This window comes from Lonchura striata, chromosome Z (genome assembly GCF_050655825.1).
Source record: "Lonchura striata isolate lonStrDom1 chromosome Z, ASM5065582v1, whole genome shotgun sequence".
In the NCBI taxonomy this organism is placed as follows: Eukaryota; Metazoa; Chordata; class Aves; order Passeriformes; family Estrildidae; genus Lonchura; species Lonchura striata.
The window spans coordinates 77,151,980-77,176,061 of NC_140740.1; the positions used below are offsets into that span (position 1 = coordinate 77,151,980).

General features: G+C 35.0%; 1 protein-coding gene across 5 annotated transcripts in view; it reads right to left on the reverse strand.

Moving 5' to 3' along the window:
- Nucleotides 1-909: 909 nt before the first annotated feature.
- Nucleotides 910-24,082, reverse strand: part of CDC14B (cell division cycle 14B) — a 44,064-nt gene continuing 20,891 nt past the window's right edge. The window contains exons 5-15 of one of the 5 annotated variants that reach the window (XR_014951554.1): nucleotides 23,506-23,582; nucleotides 21,956-22,022; nucleotides 20,495-20,557; nucleotides 19,566-19,653; nucleotides 19,011-19,241; nucleotides 17,102-17,240; nucleotides 16,814-16,967; nucleotides 15,964-16,064; nucleotides 13,398-13,541; nucleotides 7,541-7,657; nucleotides 4,212-4,235 (exon numbers count right to left, since the gene is read on the reverse strand). Coding sequence is in view for 4 of the 5 variants with exons in the window: in XM_021534706.3 (XP_021390381.2) it covers nucleotides 4,196-4,235; nucleotides 7,541-7,657; nucleotides 15,964-16,064; nucleotides 16,814-16,967; nucleotides 17,102-17,240; nucleotides 19,011-19,241; nucleotides 19,566-19,653; nucleotides 20,495-20,557; nucleotides 21,956-22,022; nucleotides 23,506-23,582 (1,077 nt within the window). In the remaining variant the exon portion in view is untranslated. Of the gene's footprint in view, nucleotides 4,236-7,540; nucleotides 7,658-13,397; nucleotides 13,542-15,963; nucleotides 16,065-16,813; nucleotides 16,968-17,101; nucleotides 17,241-19,010; nucleotides 19,242-19,565; nucleotides 19,654-20,494; nucleotides 20,558-21,955; nucleotides 22,023-23,505; nucleotides 23,583-24,082 lie in introns of all 5 variants that reach the window. The other 4 variants (XM_021534706.3, XM_021534707.3, XM_085567626.1 and 1 more) reach the window with 4 other exon arrangements.

Sequence of the window (24,082 nt, forward strand, 5' to 3'; positions counted from 1 at the left end):
TTCTTGCAGTGCATTAACTTCTCAATGGAATTGTCTTGGACCACTGTTAAATTTTTCTTTGTGAGATTCTTTCCATCCTGTGCCCTCCCCTGCCCAGTGTCAATACTCCATAAATTGCTAATGATGTGATAGGGCTTAACTGTGTTTTTCTGTGGGCATCAAATGCATAAATTGGTTCTCCACCATTCACTCTTCATCAGGCAGTTTGTCAGGAAATGGTGCTTAAAATTCATGTTTAAAATTCATGCTTAAAATTTGGAAAGAATCACCTTAGAACAGAAAAACATATTTTCCAACTATAAAACTGTATCATTATGGGAAGTAGAAGTTTACTTGCTTGTCAAATAGGCTCTGGTTGGTGAGTGCAAATTCTGCATTTTCTAATATAGGTAAGGTAAGGGCAGTAAGAAGTATTTCAGTTGGTACTATTTTTTGCTGTTGGGTATTTTTTAAAAGACTATGCTAGGCCATCACCCATGCTTGTACAAAAATCACTGTTCCTAAAAATTTAATTATTTTGGAAGACTTCACTGTTCATGGTAGAGTATCAAAGTATATATTATTTAAGATAATGCCTGTTTCTAAAAATTAATACTATATAATCATAGAGGAAGGAGAAATAACAACTAAAATCCCATTGATCTGTCATACTGTGCTTTTTTCATTGTGTAACTGTATCCCAACCATTCAAATGCAGGTACTGTTTTCCAACGCGAGTTCCTGGAAATGTAGAGACAGAAAGTCTATATTTTTGAAATTTAAAGAAATGTGTGTTTTAAGAATCTATGCTTTAATTAAAGATTTTCAGGGAGCTGAATGTGTTGCGTTTTTTCAGTGCACATATGAGTCAGTCTGGTTACAGATATGATGTATGTCTTTGTGATCATACTGAAAATAAAACAGAAAAGAAACCTTCTCATTATTTTTAATTTTACACAGTTCATGTTTACACTTTTCACTATTCAGATTTTGTATAAAATCAAATACAATCTGCAGTATTTTCAAATAACAGACAAATGCATATTGAACTAATTAATATTACAAGATAATATGAAGCTTTATCTTAAAAATACCTTCAGCAAAATAAACTTCCGTTCTGTCAATCCAAGTTAAAAAAATATGATTAGAAATATACAGTTTAAAACTAATCAGGATGAACAGTACTGGTCAGTCAAAAAATTTTAGAGCTTGATAGCCTGTACGTGAGTTTACGTATGACAGTCTGCAAACAATTAATATAAAAAATGCAGTGCAACAAACTGGTGAATATCACATTTATATTTTGGATTTTTTCTACAATCTCTTACTGTTTTAAAGCAGCAGTGCTTCCTCTACTGTCATACTAGGGCAAAAAGACAAGGTCTAGGTTAGTGTCTAAGTTTTTTTGATGCTGTAATGGCAACCAGCAATTTTACCCAAGATCTTACAGCTTTTGAGCATGTAGTGTCTTTTTAGTTAAGAGATTGAGGAAGGATTCATCTGCCAGATGTTTGAATGAGGAAAGAATTTCTAAGAAGACTCTCCTAACTGATGACAGCAGAAGAAACTTCATTCAGCTGCTCTGTTGTACAGATATACAAAGGTGACACAGCTGCCATAACACATTCCGTTTTGGCACATAGTACTTCACAATTCAGAAAAAATTTAGAAACCAAGAACTTCCTCATCCATGCCGACTCTTCATTCTTGTACTTAAGACACCTTTGGTATGGTATATTAAAAATGTTAGAAAAAGTAATAAAAATTTGTAACAAACAAATCTAAGCATACAATTAGATTTGGCACAATGAGGTAATGAGTTAATTTTCCATATAAGGCTGTTTGGAAAATTCAGATGTAAAATCCCTTTGACATTTATGTGCTTTTTTACTAAGATAGTGGATGGTGAATAGGGTATACTGAAACACATTGATGCTAAACATTTAGTTTTGGTTTAGCTAGAGTTGCTATTGTTTATGCAGTTGCATTATGCAAATTTACTTTTGATGAAGCTAGAAGTGCTAATTACTCTGCTGGTTACTTTAAATGCAGCAAATTCTGATTTAGAATTTGGAAGGGCTGAGAAAGAGACCAATTATTTTTAGATTAAAAAAAAATACTAAAAGAAGCAGCTCAGCTGAGAAGGGCAAAGCCAAACACAGTAAATATTATTAAACCTTTATTCTGATTCTCTTCACTATTTACACCTCTTTAGCCTTCCAAGATGAGAATTTTGTTCAAAAATAGGCATAGATTCATATTTGCACAACAGACCTACTATTGTGGTTATCTGTAGATAAGTTTTGCACAAATGGCTTATTAAAAAATCCACCCAAACAAAAAAAACAACCCAAACCACACAACCTCCACTAAAAACCCCTAACCAAACAAACCAAATCCAAAACGCCCTAAACTGAAACAATCCCAGAAAAACCAAATAACTTCTGCCAAAACAAACAAAGCAACCCCATTCAAAGCCCAAGAAATTTTAATTGCCTTACTAGGATGAGATCAGTCCCTCTCTTTCAGATGCTTTTTATCTAGAAGAAAATGGGGTAAAAAGGGAAGTTTAAGAAGAAAACAAAATATTTTCAGTATTAGCCTTCAGTTGTCCTATATTTTGCATTAAATCTTTTCTTTTTAGTTTGTATTCATATTTGCAGATTTTGACTATCTAAGCACATGGATGTTATCTGTAAGCTTACTTACACTTCACATCCTGTTTCCTCTCCAATTCATGATTCTTTTGCTAGAAACTCTTTTCCAGCCATTGTGTAGTTTCATACTTTATTCATACTGGCATTCAAAAATCACCAGCCTAACAGAAAGCTTAGTTTCCATTCAAAAGGATGTAGATTGAAACTAGTCAGTGAACATTTACATTCATTGAAATTTCCCTCTCTCACAGAGGTAATCTGCATCTTTAAAAACTTCAGTTATTCTATTACTAACATTGCAGATTTCTGATTTTCTTCCACTTTGTACTGTAAAAGTTATTAAATCAACAAATAACTGATTCATTTTTAAGGCTATGTGGTAACAGCCCTCATCTGAGGGATATGCAGCTATAACCATCAGCCAGCTGGTGGACAAGGGTACATCAGTGTTGAAATGCCATAATGTGAAAAGTAGTAGGAAAAAAACCACTGTAGTCCTGTAGGGGATGAAAATTTCAGTCTCAAGCATATTCCTCTAAAAATTACACTGCTTTTTACCAGAGGTAAATAGTATTTCTTAAAGTGTTAGATGTCAGAATTTTTACCTGCCCCTGAATTCCACTACCTCAGTCCTATGGCAGCTTTCCCTTTTTTTGTCTGCTGCACACATTAAGTGTCCCAAAGCACTGTCCATGTGTTATCAAGCATACCAATGAAATCTGGGGTGGGGATTCTTACCTTTCATATATGGTAATTTAAAGTTTCACCTAAAGGACTTGATAGGAAAAGAAACAGTAATGTTTCAGTGAAGAAACAGTAATGACATTTCAATATGACAGCACTGCTTTAAATGGTAGAGTTTTTCCTCCCCTTTAAAATAATACCATATTTGAAGCAGTTATACTACTTCGAAGAGCAATTGGTTGTGAACAACTAAAAAGCTGTCACTACTAAAAAAGGTTAATCACTTACAATAGTTTTTCCTAAATAAACCACACAACCTTTGACAAAGCATTCTTTGGTGGACAATAGTTACATTATGTACTCAATACTGCAGTTTTGTAAAAAACTCCATACAAAGTAAGAAAGAACAGCCAGTCAACACAGGAGAGTACCAATACTATTAGAAAAAAAAGCTTTTGTGGTTGATTCTCAGACTCAAGTGAAGACTTCAGCCCAGTCTGAATGCACAACACAGATTTATATACTTAAAAGCTCCCACCATCTGGTGGTCAGCAGCTAAGTGATTGCCATCACAATTCGTACACATGCATCATATATACTAGCAAGCCCTCTTTATAATTGAGAGCTTAAATATTTACACCTGAGTCTGAATGTACGTAGATTCCGTAGGTTTTGAGAAAGTGTTAACATGGTAGAAAAAATTCTACCAAACATGTTGACAGTTCATTTTATTCTACAAGTTAAAAAGAGATTGTTCTATTTCATTTTTAACTGAAAAATAGAGCCAAAGTGATCTTCCTTGAATTGCATCAAGTCCCCTCTATATCCCCTTCACTCCTGAATATCCTCTTCAACATTGGTGGCTTATTCAAAATTCAGCGCAATACTGTTCTAGTCTTTGTGATGGATTGGCAGCTGAAATAAAACATATTTGAGGGAAAAAGTTAAATATTACTCAGTATATATTTCAAGCAAGCATTTCTGGCAAGGTAAAATGAGCAAATGGTATTTCAAAGAAAGAAACAAACAGTAGAAGTCACTGCATTTAGTAACACAGCAATACTGATTGTCAAGGATGCACAGACTGGTCTGATCACAGACAATATGAAGAAGATTCTGTTTCCATTTCCATACAGAAATGCAAAAGGGGATTCAAAATAGTATAATATTATTAAGTGCATTTGTATGAAGCATTCCTTTTCTTTTTCTCCCTCTGAAATATCAGACTGCAGGAAAAGTAGGAAGAGCAGGACAGAAACATTTATATTTTTTTAAAGCTAGATTTAGATTACATATAGAAAAGTTCTGAAATGCTGCAGGTAATTTTTAGTATTTGAACAAGGGTATAGAAAACTGCTTTGTAATACCTAGCAAAGTAAAGCCATATGAGATTTTTAAAATGTATTCCTCTTCGTTAGCTTTTGTGATATTCCTCTATGCAGTTTTCATACCTTTTCCCCCACATTCCTCTTTATAATTTTTTTGTAATAACATCACCTGCATTCCCTTAAGCACTTTTATGCATCAAAATGTCTTTACCACTTAGGATTTAATTTCTAATAAACTACTTACTATAAATTTAATTTTAATTCTGTTCTGTGTGGTAATGTGGAAAAGACCGTTTAACTTTTGTGTTATGACTTAGTTGGTTTGGATGTGAAGTATGTACCTTGTTAAAATACAGACATGAACTTCTCAGAACTGGCAAATTTACAAGGAAGATGTCTTAACTGGAGAAATAAGGGATCCATAGAGAAATACTGGGTTATGGGCTAGAAATGTGATTTCCTGCAGTTCAAAATGATTTATTATTTTATTCATAAGATATGTGTTAAGTCCATCAGTACTTTCTTTTGTAGAAGGCAGCTGACATCTAAAGACATTCCACAAAGGAAAAGCAGTGAGTGTTATAGAAAGGTTTGAAATTCCCTATGTTCTCTTTAAAAAGCTAGAATAGTGTTTTAGCTGTAAGCAGCTGAAAAACTTTTTCACTGAAAAATCATTCTGGAGACAATCCATGGTAGTGTTTCCAACAGTCTGAAGGATGAAATGATAAATGAATTCCCTAGCTCTGCAGATTATACTGCATTAGGATGGGTCACAGGTGTGATTCACATACAAAAAGAATTGACTAAAGTGACATAAAGCAGTAAATGAGACTGATGTAAAAATGGTGCAAGATGTTTCCACTGGAATGTTTCAGAAAGAAAATGAAAGAATAAGGATATACAGTAATGTCAGTGAAGTTCAGTGAAATAAATGAAGTCTTGACAAAGACAAATGCTGGTTAGGGCAGGATGTCAATATTGTAGAAATAATTATTCTTTACCCTGTAATGCACTTGATCTCTGGATTAAGTTAAATTAATCTGAGTACTATGAGGTAATGCAAACTGCTTAGACTTCAATAAATAAAAGAAAAGGCATGCTTAAAAAAAGACTGATACTTTTTAAATTGCTACAGGAAAATAAAAAGACACCTACAAGACCAACACCAAGGTACTGCGTTCTAAATCCATCAAATTATATGGTCATACCAAAACACCCTTCAGAGCACCCAATTAGCCCTCTCAGATTATAAAACAATTAAGAACTCTGTAACTGTGACAGAACAAGGATAAATTTGATTATTGGATGAAAATGTGAAAGTAACTGAACTTCTTAGACCTCCAAAGTTAGAAGGAAAGAAACAGCATATGGTGAGTATTTGGGGTAGAAATTTTAGAAAGTCCATTAAAATATGAAGGAAGTAATTTAATGAAGTTTGAGATCAACCTGGTGCTTGGCCTTCAGAGTCATACATCTATCTGGAAATACACCTAAAGGACTTATGAAATTAATGAAATCTTCTATGAACTCTATTTTAGGAATGCTGTTTTCTCCTAAGGATCAGTATTCACATCTCACACAATACAAAGGTCAGCTAGGAGAAGTGCTTTCCTGGAGCTGAGAGTCTCCAGATTACACACATACATGAATGCAGATACAAAATGTTGCAAACAGGTTAGGTTAAAACTGGGAGAGGCATGAAGAATAAAAACAGCACACAGAATCCCATCAATCCTATTTGGATCAAAACTGATGTGGTAAAAATTAGGCAAAATGGAGAAAAAACCCAACTGACCAAAAGGAAAACCTGGAAAAAGACCACTGATTTTTAATAAAATACCTGTTTGATGAACAAGGTCTTATTTTTTAATATTGTTCAATAAAATCAAAATAAAGTCACAACAAATGTCTCTGAATAGAATTTACTGCACTCTACTGACTATTTCCCCTGACAGTGCAAATTTTTCATAACTTCATTACTTTCAAGGTAACAGGACGAAGAAAGAGAAAAACTCTGTGAAGAAAAAACTGCAAAACTTAAATTTTCAGAGTTATTGATAAATCAAGCCACATAACATAGGAAGTAGTTATGTGCCAGCTTTTACTCTTTCCAATCAAAATCTCTTCAGCACCTGACAGACCCATTTTTCAATACAAGTTTAAGATAAATTCCAGTAAACTGTAAGCAGTGGAAATTGTTTGGATATTGTTTTAAACTATGCTCTCAGGCTCATCTTTTATAATGACCTGGAGAGTTGCCACAGAGGGGTGTGATCACAGGCATATAAAAAGATAAGTAACAGTAGTCTGACCATATACTTCTGGGCCAAAAGGAACTTTCAGTCTTCCATAAATCCACTAGAACTTAGAATTTCATTAAGCTTTACCTAACAGGTTTAGTTCAGCTTATCAGCCATGCTCTCAGTAAAAAAATCTCATACCAATGTATACATGCATGTTATATACTTCATCTTTCCACAACCAGTGCATTTCAGTTGTTGAATTCTTTCTAGATTTGACTTCATGCACTGACTAATATTTGACTTAATGCTGTAAGGAATTTTTTCATCTCTTACTTCAGGCAAAGGGGTGTTCATATCACCAAAATCCCTTGTCTTCAGTAATTCTCACTCACATTAAGAATTACTATTTAAAATTTTTGAACTTGGAAGACTGAGCAAGATAAATAAATTACTTAAGATATAATACATTCCAGATGTTCTCAGTGCCAGATGTGTCAGTACCTGACACAATCCATGTAATTGTTTCTCACTTTCCATTGCTAGGAGAAGGAGCTGAACTATGGCAAAGCTCCTGCCAGCAGTGAATACAACAGCTCAAAGTATTTGCCCAGAAAATAGTTACAGGATCTGTAAAGAGGGTAACTCTCACCTTTTAAAAGTTTTTTTTCTTGCAGCAGACCTGGTAGTTCTTTTAGTAATGTCTGTACTGTGAGAAATGCTAGGTTCAGAGGTTTTATTTTTCTGAACACTGGACTTCAGAGTTACTCTGTAAAGAGTAGGAAAAAAAGAAAAATTAAGTAACTGAAAAGTTCCTAAAAACACTGAAAAGAGGGTGTTACAGTTGCAATAGAGCTAACAAGTACCAGCTTTATATCTGTTTTCCATTCCATCTGTGCAAGATTCTAGCTGTGAAAGTATGCACTGTTTTAGAGATTCTGACCTAAGAGTAACTTAGCTATTACTCTTTATTCCTAATTTTCAGTGGCTTCATTGAGTCCAGTTGTACGAGCAGATTACATTAGACTGGAAATTAAAGCCTTCATTAAATAGTGCAAGTTACAGTCTGGTTGGTTAATACTTTGAAGAAACTGCTTTCACAGATTCCTATATATGAATACTGAATGCTAACTTTCGGAGCAAAAGTGAATAGGAATATAAGGGGAGAAAATAGACATTTCTATATTCATGTAACAGATTCACCAAAAACAGAAATGGAAAAAACCTCCAATGTTTTCATTGTTTTATATGGGTTTCAGAATTAGAACATGTATTTGAAGTAACACAATTTCATCTAAAATGTATTTTTATGCTGTAAAACTGATCAGCAACATTATTTTTACTATACACTTCTTGATTAGCAAACAAATGTCTACATAACCACAAATTCCAAGTATTTTAAACTTTGACTTGAAAAAAATCTCTGTTAATAGTTCAGCCTTGCAAAATATTATTATGTGATTTGCAAATGTTCAAACAAAACAGCCAGTTGCTCAGGTAAGATACAAGGTTTCAATGCAAATGCTACTGTAAACACAGGACATTCAAATTTGAAGGAATTGATTCAGAGGCTTTTTTCTGCCTCTTTCAGAGGCAGATAAAGCCACCCCCAGATACCTTCAACCTCATATCACAGTTCCTTAGACAGAACAAATTCTTCTAATGAAAGTGTTTTCCTTGCATGCCCAAGGCGAAAACATTTAAAACCTGAAAGCTTATGTTATAGTTTGTATTGTGATTGTAAAACAGTTTTAACAAGTTCTAATATTGAAATTATTTTTTCAGTGCCACAGTTGTTATACAGAATGAACAAATTCAGTTTACCACACTTTCATCCAAGCACTAAAAATTACAGCAATGGTGAAATGAGACTTGCATTATACCATTCATCTGTGCTGATAGAAACTTCTAGGAATGAACAGAAAAGCACAAAGTCTGCTTAACATTCAGTCACTGTAATATAAACATGAGCAAATCATGGCACATACTGGTTTACTTGTGCTCATGCAGTCAGAAATAAGGAAAAATCACATTTTCTCCTTAAATACATACATTTGGTGTCTCTCTGTATAAAATGCATGCAATGTACACATAAAAGAAAGCAAAAGTTACTGGAATGTAATTTTTGTAATCTTTCTCTCATAAACACCCATTTTTTCTAGACACCAGAAGTTCAGAAAACTGGTCAATGTACATGGCTTAAACCCATATACGTATCTAACATGAACTGAAATATGAGCCAACAGTGTGCCCTTGTGGCCAAGAAGGCCATTAGTGTTCTGGGGGCCATCAGGAAGAGCACTGCCAGCAGGGCAGAAGAGGGGATCCTGCCCCTTTACTCAGCCCAGGCGAGGCACATCTGGAGTGCTGTGTCCAGCTCTGGGCTCCTAAGCACAAGACAGACATTGAGGTCCTGGAGAGAGTCCAGTGGAAGGATATGAAGATGATTAAGGGACTGGATTCTCTCTTATGAGGAAAGGCTGAGTGAGCTGGGTTTGTTCAGCCTCCAGAAGAGGTGACAGAGGGGACTTCATCAATGTCTGTCAGTATCTGAAGGGAGGGTCTCTAGAGCCAGGCTCTGACCAGACATTGGGCACAAACTGATGCACAGGAAGTTCCACCTGAATGTGAAGAACTTCTGAACCTAACACCCGAACTTCTTTATTGTGCAGGTGACTGAGCACTGGAACAGATTGTCCAGAGAGGTTGTCAGGTCTCCCTCACTGGAGATTCAAGAACCATTTGGACACAATCCTGTGCCATGTGCTCTGGGATGACTCTGACTGAACAGGGAGGTTGGACCAGATGACCCACTGGTCTATTTCAACATTTATCCATTCTGTGATTCTGTGAAGCACTATGAATTCTCAAGATAGCATTTTGCACCAATATTTAAATATTCATCTTTTCAATGTATCATAAGGTAGCCCTTACTTCCCAGAGAATTTTATCTTATCTGTTTAAAACAAAGAAAGAAAATAAAAGAAGCTCTAAATGGAAATGTGACTTATATTAAAAATAGCCACTACAAAACCAAAACAACCACAAAAACATCCTTTTCAGTTTGCTGCATTTGCCAAAGGGAGACAACAAGATGCCTTATGGGATCAGCTCAGAGCCACTTGTGAGCAGGGTAGAAAGTTTAACATCAACTGCTCTTCAGTTGATATGTCATTTTTGCATCTCAGATACATACAACTTCACTGGGCTACTCTACAGTAAAGAATAATTGAAATCACTGTGAACAAACATTTGCTAAATTATCACACAGACATTTTTAAATCAGACTAGAATTCTAGACTTCCAAGGCTGATAGTACCTCAAGGAAAAGAGACAAGGTTCCATTTACACCACTGTCTGACATGTTGCAAATAAACACCCAGAGCTGTCTTTGAGCCTCACAGCTCATCTGAGGAGCAGCAACAGTGCTATCACAGCTTTTATTAGAATGCTACTGCGTATATGTTAAAGGTGAGAGAAGAAACTAATGTATGGAATTTTGTTTTAGCACAATTAGACTAACAGCCTCACTTAATAGCAGGTTCAATAGATAGGTTTTATAAAGGAAGTGAGATGAAGCCATGGTAGAAGAAATCATGCCAAAATGTCAGCATGAAAAAATATCCCAAACTATATTAGAGAAGTGTAAGATCTCAGCACACCTACCTTACTGCTTTGTAGCTGTTCACATAAAATAGTATGCTATACTATTTTATGAAACACCAGCAAACACCAGAAACATCAGCAAAAACCACAAACACCAGCAAACCCATCTGACATACACAAAGGTTTTCTAACTTAATGGGATATGATAAAAAATGAAAAATGAAAAAAACCCAAACAACAACAACCACCACCAAAACCTCACGAAAAAAAAAAACAAAACAACAAACAAAAACCAAAACAAACCAACCAACTAAACAAACAAAAACCCCCAAAACCCTGCAGGCTACAAGATATTGTAATAGTGACACTATTAAACATACATTTACATTGTAAGAATTTTTCATCTCCATCTGTAATGGAAACATCACTTGGTAGTTCTGATCCTAAATACACACCACAAATAGCAGACTAGTTTATACACTGCTTTCGTATTCAAGCTAATACCTTGGTCTTTAAACAAATAAAGATCTATTTAAATAGAACAGTGTTTGGGTAAAGAGCAGCAACTTTTAAATAACTCACAACTTTTATTCACCATTTCCCTCAGTACAAGGGTGGAACATACACATAACCACCAGGATACAAAAACCCAAACTACACTGTATATGGATTTATTTCAATCCACAACCTAAGACAAAATCCACAAAACTTGAATTGCAAGCAGTGAAATACACATTGGACAGAAATCAATCCACAAAACAAGCTTTTTTAAAATATGTGATTGCAGTATCCTAAGCAGGGATGAAGAAAAGAGAGGTTATACAGGTGCATGCCTTTTCTGTCTGCAAAAGGCAATTTAGTCTTGCCAACCAATCTGGGCAACCTGTCTTACAAGGTCTGTCAAGTGCAATAATACTCCTTTCTCCTTCATCACCTCATGATTTTTAAGAAAATAGACCTGAGACCTCTATTACTCTTCTAAGTCATCAACAGGCAATAACTGATAATTCTTCAGCACACAGAGCTCCAGCCAACACAACTGCCTGAGTAGCCCAGACGGATGGATAATTTGATCTCTTACTGATAAAGTGATCTCTTAAAACATGAGATATTAGCTGCAGAATGGAGAGAAAGTTAGGCAAGCTTTTAAGAAAAGCCTAAATTTTTCTCTCCCTATACTTAAACCAGCATTGTATCATTGCTAATCTTGAAAATCAAGCAGCAGCACCAGTAACTAGAAATTCACAGCAAATGGGAATAATGAAATTGATTGCATCACATCTACCAACATCAAACAGTTTTTTTTCATCTAGCAAGGAAAAAGAGTTTCTAGTTTTTAGACAGAACACAGACACGATAAGAGAAAGAAAGGATGATAGTTGACTGAAGTTGATCTTATAGCACAGTACAGCAAAACAACACACAGATTGTTTCACCTCTTTAATCTCTGTTTTAAGTTAAGCTTTTTAGTATGTGTTCAGAAATCTGACCTCTCACTTCCAGAGACCACTGAGAAAAGAAAGCGTGCTCCACTCACTGTAAAACATTGAAAACACACCTCTCATGTTATTTGGAATAATGCCTCTCAAGTAAGTTATTTGACAATGTTAGGGAAAAAATTAAGCTGAAGTGATCTTTATTTCTTTATAATTTCTTTCTCAAAAAGAACAGATTAAGATGACCTCAGTGAAGGCTAACTGAATAACTAACCTGCCCAAAGTCTCCCAGTTCTCATTTTATAATTATTCAGTCACTTAGGTTAGCAGAAAGAGTTTCACGCTTTTTAAAAAATGCAGACAAAAAGTTGCAAGGCCAAAGGTACAGATGACAGAAAATCTCAACCTTCATGCCTGTCAGGAGAGAATGCCTATTCTGAATTAGTAAAATACTTTCTGACCATTTTTTTAATCTGAGAGCACCAAGATTTCAAGTATTCACCCAAAGTAACCATTCTACTTTGAGGGTGATGAAGACAGAGGAGCTCCAGGAAGGCTCAGAAACTCTTTTGCATTTGTACTTCCTGGCAGTTCTGATCAAATAAAATTCAGTTCTGGAATTTTATTTGACCAAAAGATCTAAGTTGTCATTTGATGAAAACATTGCACTTTTTAAGTAGAAGCAAGACACAGAAATCACTGAAGCTACTTTGATGAAAGTGGAGTGAAGAAAGAGTGAAAACTCACTCACTCAAGGAACTGATATGCTATTACTGCTTTTTCAGCTGCTGAATCCAAGTAACAGAATAAAGGAATGTAAGTAGCCTCCTAAAGCTTTAGAAAACATAATTGTGAATGAAAGATGATAAAGCCAGACTGGCTGAGTAAACAAGTGAGCCTGAACCTAACACTGCAACCTGCCCCATCTTCTTTTATGTCAGAAAGGTAAAAGAAGTAATGTTTTAAGACATGGCATATAATATTTGATCTCTTTGTAGAAACAAAGATCTACTGACTTTTCTAACAAATTCTAATTCTTGGCAATTCATGTGTTGGGAAACTAGCCTACTTTGCAAGTTCATGAACCTTGAAGTAAAACTGAAGCTAACATCTGCATCTGCAATATGCAAAGGATAGGATCATATTTTAAAGCAGTATTTTATTATATACTTTTTTATTTCTTACAGATAATTTTGCTTCTGTAGTTTTGCTTATCTGCACAGAAGAAACACTTCAAAACTAAAAATTATTCTAATTATAAGAGCTCTTTGCCTTTGTATATTGTCAGTCAGCCATAAAAATCACTCAATTATTCCAAATAATATACACAAGAATATAACAAAGCTAGAGCAGTGAAATTCACTCTTGCAACAAAGCCAGTAAGAAACATGACATGAAAACATGCATTTATGAGACATACCAGACAGAAAGTGTGAGCTATTTAGAGAAATGGAATGGGACACTTACACAGTGGCTCTCTCTGGGGGTCGTGATGGTTACTATGTTCTTAAACCATCTAGACAGAATAGCAGGCTGGGCAGAAGGGAGCCACATACAATCCACCAGATGACAATGCTACACAGTGTAGACACCAGCATAGCTAGGAGCCATCTAAAAAGGGATTGGAGGGGGAGTAGAGATGAAAAAAAATTCAAAAGCAAAAGCTATTGGTGCATTTTAGCTTGTTTCAAGTTCTTCAAAAGGATACTGCTCTATAAACTTTGCCAAGCATTTCTTACTTTCTATGAGTAACAACCCATACAGCCGTAAATTGCCAATGTAGTACCCATGTGCTGCTGGAATCAAAGCAAATCTTCTGAAACCCTCACCAAAGTCACCCATTTCAAACAGTCTGTATCACTCTTGGAAAGAAGTGTGTGCAGGAGCAATACATCTCTGACTACTTGCTGCCATCTCTTATGCAGTTGGATCAGCCTGTATGCACACATCCTGGTTCACAATCACACTTTCTCATACAATAACATTACATCACAGACAGGTAAGTTTGCAGAAACAAACAACTTATATAATCAGCCAGTGATGGGGTGTGTTACTATTCCCTTTCTGTGTAAGAAGCAAAAGCCAATTCACAATCATTTGCCACAGGTGCAGAATATTGCTTATTAGCACATACGTAAAATGTCCAGTCATCAATGCATAAAGAATTTATACTGCCAACTTCACTAAACACCCTATACAAATCCCTTATGACTTAAAAGTAAATAATGCCTCTAGTTTTCAAAGACTAACTGTCCAAGCTTCTGGTGCTCTTACTTTGCCCCCACTCCCCTTTTTTCCTATGAAATAAGACTACTTGGAAGATCTGCTTAGATAAAAGTAATCAATTTCACTGCAAGAATAATTATTTTAACAGACTAAATTAAAAAGGAAAGAGACAGTCACCTCTTGCATAGAAAAAAACATTTGACTCACGTAAGGCAGCTAAATATCCCTTGCAATAAAACAATAGTAACACAATCAAATGTATGAGTTTACACATTCATTTTTCACTTAATTATTTCAATACAAGTCTCAAACCATAAAAATAACTCAGGGGAACAGAAAGAGGTAATTTGAAGCTCCTTGAGTGACAATGCACAATGTAAAAAATGAACTATAAGTTCAGGTCAATTATTATAATTCTACACAAATACAAGCTAATTAGACCAGACATTGCAGAACGTTTCATGAGCCAAATAATATTTTAATAGTAGACAGGTCTTGTATTAAGATAGGACAATGGCTCTGAATATGTTCTCATTCATATATTCTCAGTCTACATTCATCGTATGGAACATACAGTGTGTGGCAATTAAGCACCTGACACCTAAGGCACTTCTGTGCCTTGGAAACTAACTTGCAAGGTAGTTGTTTTGTACTGTGTTATTTGAGGCAACTGAGGTGATGTGTCTTGGCATTTTTTAAAAGTAGGACGGGCACAGTCTTTGTTCTGAGTATGCTGTACCTTATATGGTTGCCTGTGTAAATGATAAGCATGAACAGAAGACAGTAATTTAAAACAAAGGCAGAAATCAGACACAGCCATGTGTGAAGGTTTCCAGAGGTAAACTCCTTTATCTTCAGCACATTTTTACTACATACTTCTCAGTTTTTCTAGAAGTCTGATGATAGTGGTGATCTTGAGAAAAAAAAAAACAAGATAAAAATCCCATCAAGGTAGCAGCATGATGCCCTACAGAAGGACAACACAACAAAAGCCATATTGGCTGTGGCCTGTGACTTTGGTCATGTGTGACTCACAAAAGTCTGACAGCCAGGGGTCACCATTGCTTTCCTAGCAATCAAATGTGATCCCGCAAAGTTTTCCAAGTATTGCATTCTCTTGCCATTTATTTAAGGGCAGGCAGATAGATTTTGTACCTACATTTGCTACGAGCTACAACAGATGCAAACTTACTTTTACAGGTGCAAACTTACTGTTTCAGGACTTGCCTAAAATAAAGACACTATCAGCTTCACTGACAGAAATGCACTTTGAATTTGTTTACTGGAACAGTGGCTATTCTGCCTTCCAGATCCACCAGACATTATCACAAAGCCCACAGGATTTAGGGAAAGATCTCTTCCAAGGAGGAGAATATGAAAGCTAAGAACCCTTCTTCCAACTCTGACTTTAATGACTTACTTCAAACACCAGCACCTATCTTATTTGAGCCAGCCAAACAAAACCACACAGAGTCATATTCTTTCCTTTTTATACTACCACAGGACAGATAAGGGAATGTTGGTGATTAAACTAAAAGCATTCAGAAGTGCTTTAGGAGCTTGTAAAGTGCAGAATACTAGCATCAAAAACTATGCAGAAAACTAGAAATTCAGTCATGCAGTTCTTTAACGAAATTGTCCTGCCACCTAAGCATTTAGGAAGCCTTCAGAGAAATGGTGAATCTCATGTTTGTTTTAAGGGAGTAAAAGCAGCATTGATAGCAAACATTTGTGGGCAACGGGAAGTATGCATAAAGAAGAGGATAAAAGTGTTTCTGGCATTTTATATATTCAAAAACTGACTTACGCTAGTGGAGATGCAGTTGGAGCTTTTGCTTGCCTTCTGCTTTTCAGAGCACGAAGCTTATCCCCTTGTGTTAAACAGTTTGTTTCATCATCATCACTGTACTGGATAAGTGGAGGGGGGAAGGGATAAATCAAGATTAAATATAGACATTTTGATTTTTAAGAATTAACTTTATCTTAAAGCTTAAAATTAGAATTATCTCAACAGGATAAAGTCAAAGGAAATTCACTTGCATGAATATAGTTCTGTTCCTTCCAGTTTCCTGTTTGCTGCTTTAGAAGCTGTAAAGCATTAAGTGGTGTCATGACTTACATGCATCAGAATATTGTCTCCTTTTAAAGCATTGGAAGCAATATATTATAAAATCTTTGCTTAGGTACAGTATAATTTCACTAAATGCAGCATTTCTCTCCTTCACTTCCCTTTTGAAAACAGCAGTACTGTCTTTTTCAAAAAGCGCCATTAAGAGGTATTACAGATGTTTAGAAACTAAAATGAGTAAAAAAATCCACCCTCTCATCCCCTCCCTTTAAATACACACAGTGAAGTAACAGACAATCCAAAATGAAATCGGTGTTTTTGACTGCAGAATGTGAGTACATTTTTTCTACCGTTGACCTAATTACAAAAGACTAAAGCATGATAATGCTTCTCCTTCACCTGTGTTCTAAACTCTATTTTTCATAATGGCCATCTTTAGTTTTCCCCCCACCATATCCTTTTATACAAAAAGGGTGAACAGAAAAAAAATTTGATTAACAATGCTTTAGTGCACCCACAGGTTTTTTCAAAACCTGAGAGATTCTCAACAGTTCCAACTTTTACAAGAGCACAATATTTGGATGGTTACCAGTTCAATGTCCTTTTGGATGGTTCTCCTGTTTCTTGTGTTATTAATTGAAATATCATCTACTCCTGACAGAATTCTTGTTACAGCAATTTTATGGTTTCGTTTCAACTTTGCACGGAAAATATCCCCTTCTGTCCAAAGTTCTGCCTGTTTGCTATCATAACATGGAAAAAAAGGCCCAAAACACAACAAATTAACACTGAAGATTGTTAAGTGTACAACAGAAGAAGAAGAAGAAAAAGACATCTAGATCTATTTTTGGCAATAATTTACACTCAATCTACTTACTCCATCAGGAAATGCTGTTGTGGTCCAATCACAGAACCAGGTCTATTTATTCTGATCCAGGCAATAGTTTCAGCAGCTGTCATCCGATAATGTTTCATGATGTAACAGGCAATAAGTGTGCCAGTTCGTCCAAGACCAGCTGTGTAATATAAAAGAATGGCTACTTTTATATATCCATCTTCATCAGGTATCTGTTGTAACTATAGACACTGTTACTTGGACAAGTAGTTACCTGCCTAATTTATCAAAACAAACCTCTACTTATCAACTGTGATAAGGGAAACTTATTCTTTGATCTTTTTCATCACATACAAGGTTACTAACGACTGTCCATATTTTTCTGAGTGAGGTAACTCAAAAAAGTCAGCAACTTTACCAATATCTGTAAGTTTAGATACATTTATTTACCTATCTATGAATATGTATGGAGTTATGAGAATGTTTTTAAGCATGGGATAAAACAGTTGGCCTTTTTTTTTCCTTTCAAAATTCTCCCAGAACTTTCTTGCAAACTAATTATACATTGCACTGAAACCAGATATCCTCCCAGCCCCTCCTCTAACTAATCTCTTTAACTCCCAAGAAAAAGACAAATTTTGCAATAAGCAAGTCAGGGCACTAGCTAGCACAGGCAAAAAATACTCTGGAGAGAGAAACCTTATTAATATGGCCCTCAAAACATTTCTATTTACCTTGGGAAATGTGAGGAGCAAGAGAGAAGTGCTCCAGCTAAGTGACATCTCTCCTTGCTGCACTTGCAAGTTACATCTCTCATTTAAGAATTGACTGATCAACATCACTGTAAAATCTTCTGTATAACACAATAGCCAAGACAATCACACAGCAGCTTCTATGACTTGCTTTAGGAACTTGCTTTAGCTTTCCATGACTTCCATGACAGCTTTAGGAACAGGCTACAGCATTATACACTTCCTCAAGAGTAAGCGCAGGCTAGACACCATTAGTCTGACATCTACCAAAGAACACCTTAATTTGAATGAAAACAGAGCACTTGTGTCACTGATACTGAATATTCTGGCATAACCAATTAAGTGATATGCCTGAATTTATCACCTCAGTGAAGAAAAGAATAAGAGTATGGACTTGTTTTCCCAAAGTCAAGATGTTGGTTTCAACAATTGTTTCACTTTCCAGTATAATTCTGTTAAATGCAGCAAATGGATGGCAGGTACAGGAACAAAACTGCAGTCCTTGCAGGTCCAAAGCAAACAGGTTAAGAAAAGGCCCTTCTCCTTCAATCACAGCATTATCAGATACACTAGTGATGCAAAGTTGTGGAGAAGAAATGTCTGATAGACAATTAAAGACAGCGTGGGAAGGGAAACATACTGCCTCTAGAACCACCAAAAACTGATAACTACGCTAGCTGAATTGGCCAGGCTCTTAAAATCTTCACAGTCTGACTCTGGAGGAATGGATATTCAGAGCATGCCCAAACTAGTATAGAGTTTCTGACGGATGAAGATTTCGGTGATTGTAGAAGAACACTCATATATTTTGAGGAATCTCCCCAAAATGCTGCACTGTTTCCTAAAGTTTATGACTTGGTATATTTAAACACGTATTTTCCGAGAGAATTTGACAAGACTTCAAATGCCTGCCCAAAGCATCCTTTGAAAGTACTTACACTTTCTAGTGGAAAGAGCTATTAATATCAGAAAACTCACTTTCCCCAGTCTCATTTTGGGAATGGTGTGGAAGATTTTTCTGGTACTTAACAAAATTAGAAGATAAAGTGCTGAACAGAATCACAGAAATAATTTGAATGGAACTGTTGTAGTTTGGCAGAGATGCTAATAACTAGATATAGTAGAATTATACTGCAAAATACCTCAGGAACTGCAATTATAAACATAACTAGTAATTTAAACTGGTTTTTGCATCATACCTTTGCAATGAACAGCTATTACACCTTCAGCATTTTCACAAATATTTAGAAATGTTTTAACTATAGTATCACTAGGTGTGCTTCCATCAGCAAAGAAGAGATCAAAATGTTCAAATCCAGCATCTGTAAATCGTTTGGCATCATATAGTTTTTTGTTGAGGCGTATTATAGTGGTGACCTTATTTTGCTTGAAGTATGGGAAATAAGCCTCTGGAGCATGGTGGGGATAGCCTATTTGAGAACAGAAGATTAAAAAAAGAGTAAGGCTTAAACTGAAGAAATTAAAAAATACTAAAAAATAAGATATGAGAACACTTCCAAAATAGAGACAAGATAAAAAATAGACTAACTGAAAATGGAATCTTAACACAATCACCTAGGTCAGATACAATTAAACCAAGCATTAAAATTTTACTGCCAGAGTTCTTATAAAAGGAAAAGAGCCAAGGAAAAAACACACTGTTTGAGGAACAATTTTTAAAGCTTGTTCTTACTGATAACAATCAACTAAGAAAGCAGTGGGCTTGTGTTCCCCACCTCCTTTTTTAAGCATACCATTTTCAATTTTACTTCTTGAATGAGGTCCACTGAAGGCAATGAATTTGTTTGGTATTATCCAGTTAAAATCTCCATTTTCTGCTCTCTGTCAAGAGAAAATGCTTGGTTTATCATTATCCCTGTATTTTCAGGTTTTCCTTATTGTTTCAAAATACATGCTAGATAGAATTTATGTATAATTTTTGTCAAAGGAAGGTGTGTTAGTTGGCTGCTTTCTTTTTCATCATGAGGATGACAGATGCTTTCAACCTCATGTTTTTCCCCTGTGTCCCTGTTTTTCTAAATCAGTTTTAAAACAATGCAACTGATGCCCTTCAGATGAAGAGCAACTTTCAAATTTTCATTTTTCATAGGATTCTAAATTGGTCTTACCTCTGTTCACAAATTTTTTAAGCTCTAGGAGCATTTAATTTTCTCTTTACAGATATCTGGCAGCTTTGCATTTCTGAGACTGCATATAGTCAAGAGTTGCAGTCCTTCATTGTGACAATAATGTCCTATGACCCCAAGTAAATATTATGCACTTGGAGTTTCCCAGCCCAGTTTCCTTCTTTACCTCAAAAAGTGTTATTATATTTTTGCTGTGTTTTGTCAAATGTATACTTTGATTTTTCTCTTGCATTCAGTTAGACTCGGGCTTGTATGCCCTTGAGTTTTTCATCAAGACTGTCCAAGAATATCCAGGGCTTTACTAATAGCAGAGACTCTCATTTTGGTTTCTGCTTTTCCCCATGTTGAGCATAATTATGCTTAAATCTGAATTTTAATATTCTCTCTCTGACCGTGAACATTTATTTAACTATCATAACTTAAAGAGACAAAACAGAAATGGAACTTAATACTACAAAAGAATAGCAGAAATTATAAGCAATTGCTTTAGCATTAGTAACAGCAAACAAATCAAAAGATTGATACTGAACACTTACTTCATAATGCTCATATTCATTTACATCAAATGTACTAAAATCCAGGAAACCATACTGCAAAGCCTAAAATTCAGAACACAGCTCTTAACAAAGACGCCTCTTCAGTGAGGACAGTTTATTACTCTTTTTGGTTACATAAAGTTCTTTAATACACATTCTCCTCTTTCTTCACAAAATTTAAGAATACAGAAAAACTCAGACTTGCTACAAACCAGGTTTGTAAATTTCAATATAAGTGAAGTTCAATAAGTAAATCAACATTTTTTGTTTTCACCAAATCACTATAAAAATCCCAGATTACTGAAGCGTTTAGTCTTTTTATTATTGCTAGCTGCACAAAATAAAAAGAAAAATAACCAGAAGAAAATATCTATTGAAGCTATGAGTAGATTCTAAAGACCGCATTCAAAGACTGGAGAAATTTTTTGTGCATAAATTATATATGCTAGTATCTTCACTGATTTCAAATTGTTTGCAGTCACAAAGCCCTAAATAGATATTACTGTGAGTCCATGATGTCCCACAATTAGCCACAACCATAATACTTAACATTGTGTAAAAAATGTAATCATTCGGGTAACTAATAATTTATCCACTTGTTAAAACAGGCAGACAAACACAGATAAATCCCGTATCTCTAGATATTTAAAATACTACTTTCTAATTTTCTCTTTTATTACCTAATCTTTTGTAACTTTCCTTGTTGTTCACCGGCAAGAACACCAATGCACCAGTTTTGGCATACAAATAACCAATTTCAAAATATCCAAAAAAGCAGAAAAATCACCAATCTTCAAGATGATAACTTAACCAGTAAGGACATCACTATTTGGTAGAGATACCCATAAGACAAAAGACAATAGTACAGTGGAGAGCTGCAGAATTCCATTTCACTACTCATACAGACTAAAAATAATGTATTTTGATTCTCCTATCCTTTAATGCTGCATTACTTCACTGCTATATCACTATAAAACCTAGATTTTATAATTTTCTAATTAAAAAAGAAGTACCTACCTCTTAACATTTGTTTCTATTCCTATTACTAAAGCAAAATCTGAAATCATTAACATGTGCTGCAAATGCCAGAAGTGTATAGCAAACTCATTCAAAACCCTTTCAAAGGCCATGTTCAGCCTCATACATAAAAGACCAGGGGCATATAAAACACTAAACATATAGCTCTTAGGATTAGAGGTGAATTATTGTCCTGATAGATTACACAAGTAAAACTCAGAATTCTCTCTATAGTATCTTCAGTTGTTGATTATATAAAGTATTGGTAGACTTCTATGAATGCTGTATCTACTTTTGTGACAATGCATAATGCATAGTAAACTGGGCAACAATCTGCAGATCTACTACTTCACAGCTCTAATTGGATCCTAGTTTCCTAAACCTTCTTCTGATGGGCAACTGTTAGCTACTTTTTTGAAATGTGAAAAATATTAGTTTACTGACCTTGTTTATTGCATGAAAACAGTCCAGTAATGTCAAATGAAAGCTGCAAGTACCAAAGGAAGCATCCCTATAAGATACAATGACCAAAACATATTGTATTTTAATCCAAGTGAATGCAATTGAAGATACTTCTCTAAAACACCTTTTAAAAATTACTTCAAGGTAATGATTATTAAACAGAAATAATTATTTAAAACTATTACTTCATTTCCCATACATTGACTCTTAATATAACTTATATAGTTATTCTTGTAACAGATACAACAGTAAGATCACTCCAGCTACAGTTTTTGTAAAGCTGAAATGTTCAATTTCTGACATGGACAGTTAGAATAAACATTTTAGCAAATACAATAAAATATTTTCCTTAAGAAGCATAAATAGGTCATGCTTATACAAGAGGAGAAACTAGTTTCATTAAAACAGCTTCTTTCAATTACAAGTTTTTTAATTCTGTTGATCCAGGAATTGCATGTTCTTAGTATGTGACCATCATCAAATTTCATAAGCACCACAGATTAAGAATTCTAAAGAAATACTCTATTGAAGTAAATAAATAAATTAAACTGAATCTACACCAGAGAACATTATGTCTTGGCAGAACACCTTGAGACCATGCAACACTTATCAGCTAATGTTTCTAAGAAGTAGAAAACATTTCATGCTCAATTTTCAACTGAGAGGAAGAAGAACTTTTGAAGAACCTGGATAGCTGTCTCTAGCATTTTTTTCTATCATTTCCTTCCTTATGAATCAGTGTGAAAAGGGGCAGAAATTAGGAGGAAGCAGAAATAATAGAATTTTTTTTACTCAAGTAAAAGAAAGGACACATAAAGGTGACATTGTAGTAACACGTGTCTCTTAGACCAGCTGATGAGAAGGAACAAATGGATAAAACCTTCTACAGTCAGATAGAAGCAGCCTCACATTCTTAGGCCATGGTCCTCACAGGAAACTGCAACCACTCTGATATGTGTTGGAGGGACAGCATAGTAGGGCACAGGTAATGCAGAAGCTTCCTGGAATGGGCTGATGACTACTTCCCACTTGTCAAATATGTGCAGCAATCTGCAAATACTGTCTTGTGCATAAAGAATGCTATTAAGTATTGCAAGCCCTCTGTGGTGAATGGCAGATATGTTGATATGTGTAGCTATCAGCTACTGGCACAAAATCAGACTGCCAAGGGAGAAGCAATGTAGATGAAAAAGCTCAATGAATGGATACAAACAGTGGGGCTCCTTCACCTTCTGAGACACTTCAGTACCAGCTGGTAACAGCTCTGATTCACTGAGTACCTAAAGTTAGGACAGTGACTGTGACCCAAGTAAAAATTTCAACACCAAAAAAAAACCACCAACCAATAAAAAAACAATCCACAAAAAAAATAAAATTAAAAAAACCCAAACAAACAAAAATCCACTCCAAAACACAAAAACAAAATAGAATAAAACCCCAGAAAACCAACACAGTAGAAATTAGTACTGAAAAATGTTACATTCTTCTACAAAATATCAAGGTACATAAAGGTCTATCAACTTGTTATTTACCTGAAAGGAAGATAAGAAACGCTTCCTGACAATATAAGCCTGTACACATCTTCTGGGGATTCTTTCAGATATATTATCTATTTTTGGAAAAAAACAGAAAAGGAAAAGGATTATTTTAAGACAGACTTCAATAATGCCAAGTCATTTGTCTACTATAGAAAGCATAATTAAGTGCTGGAAAAGAGTGGAATTAAGAACAAATGCTTGCAAGTGTGCAACAATAAAATTAACATAAACAATACAAATATTTTCAATCTAAACAAATATATATTTTAAAACAATCTTTATAGATTTGTGCAGGAGTTGTTCAGCTATAGGCTACAGTGAAAAGGCTCCTGTTCATCTGGATTCTTACATTTCTACTACAACTCTGCTTGACCAGTTTGTAGATTTTTTAAAGTAAGCTTTTAAGATATAAATGAAAACATAAAAATTTGCAGAGATATCAGTAAAGCTATGAATCATCTGGCACACAAACTCTCAGTACACAGAGAAGACAAGACTAAAACAGTTATTTATGTATGTTTTGATCTTCCTACATCAGAACATTTGCATTAATCCAAATTCTGTACTTCCT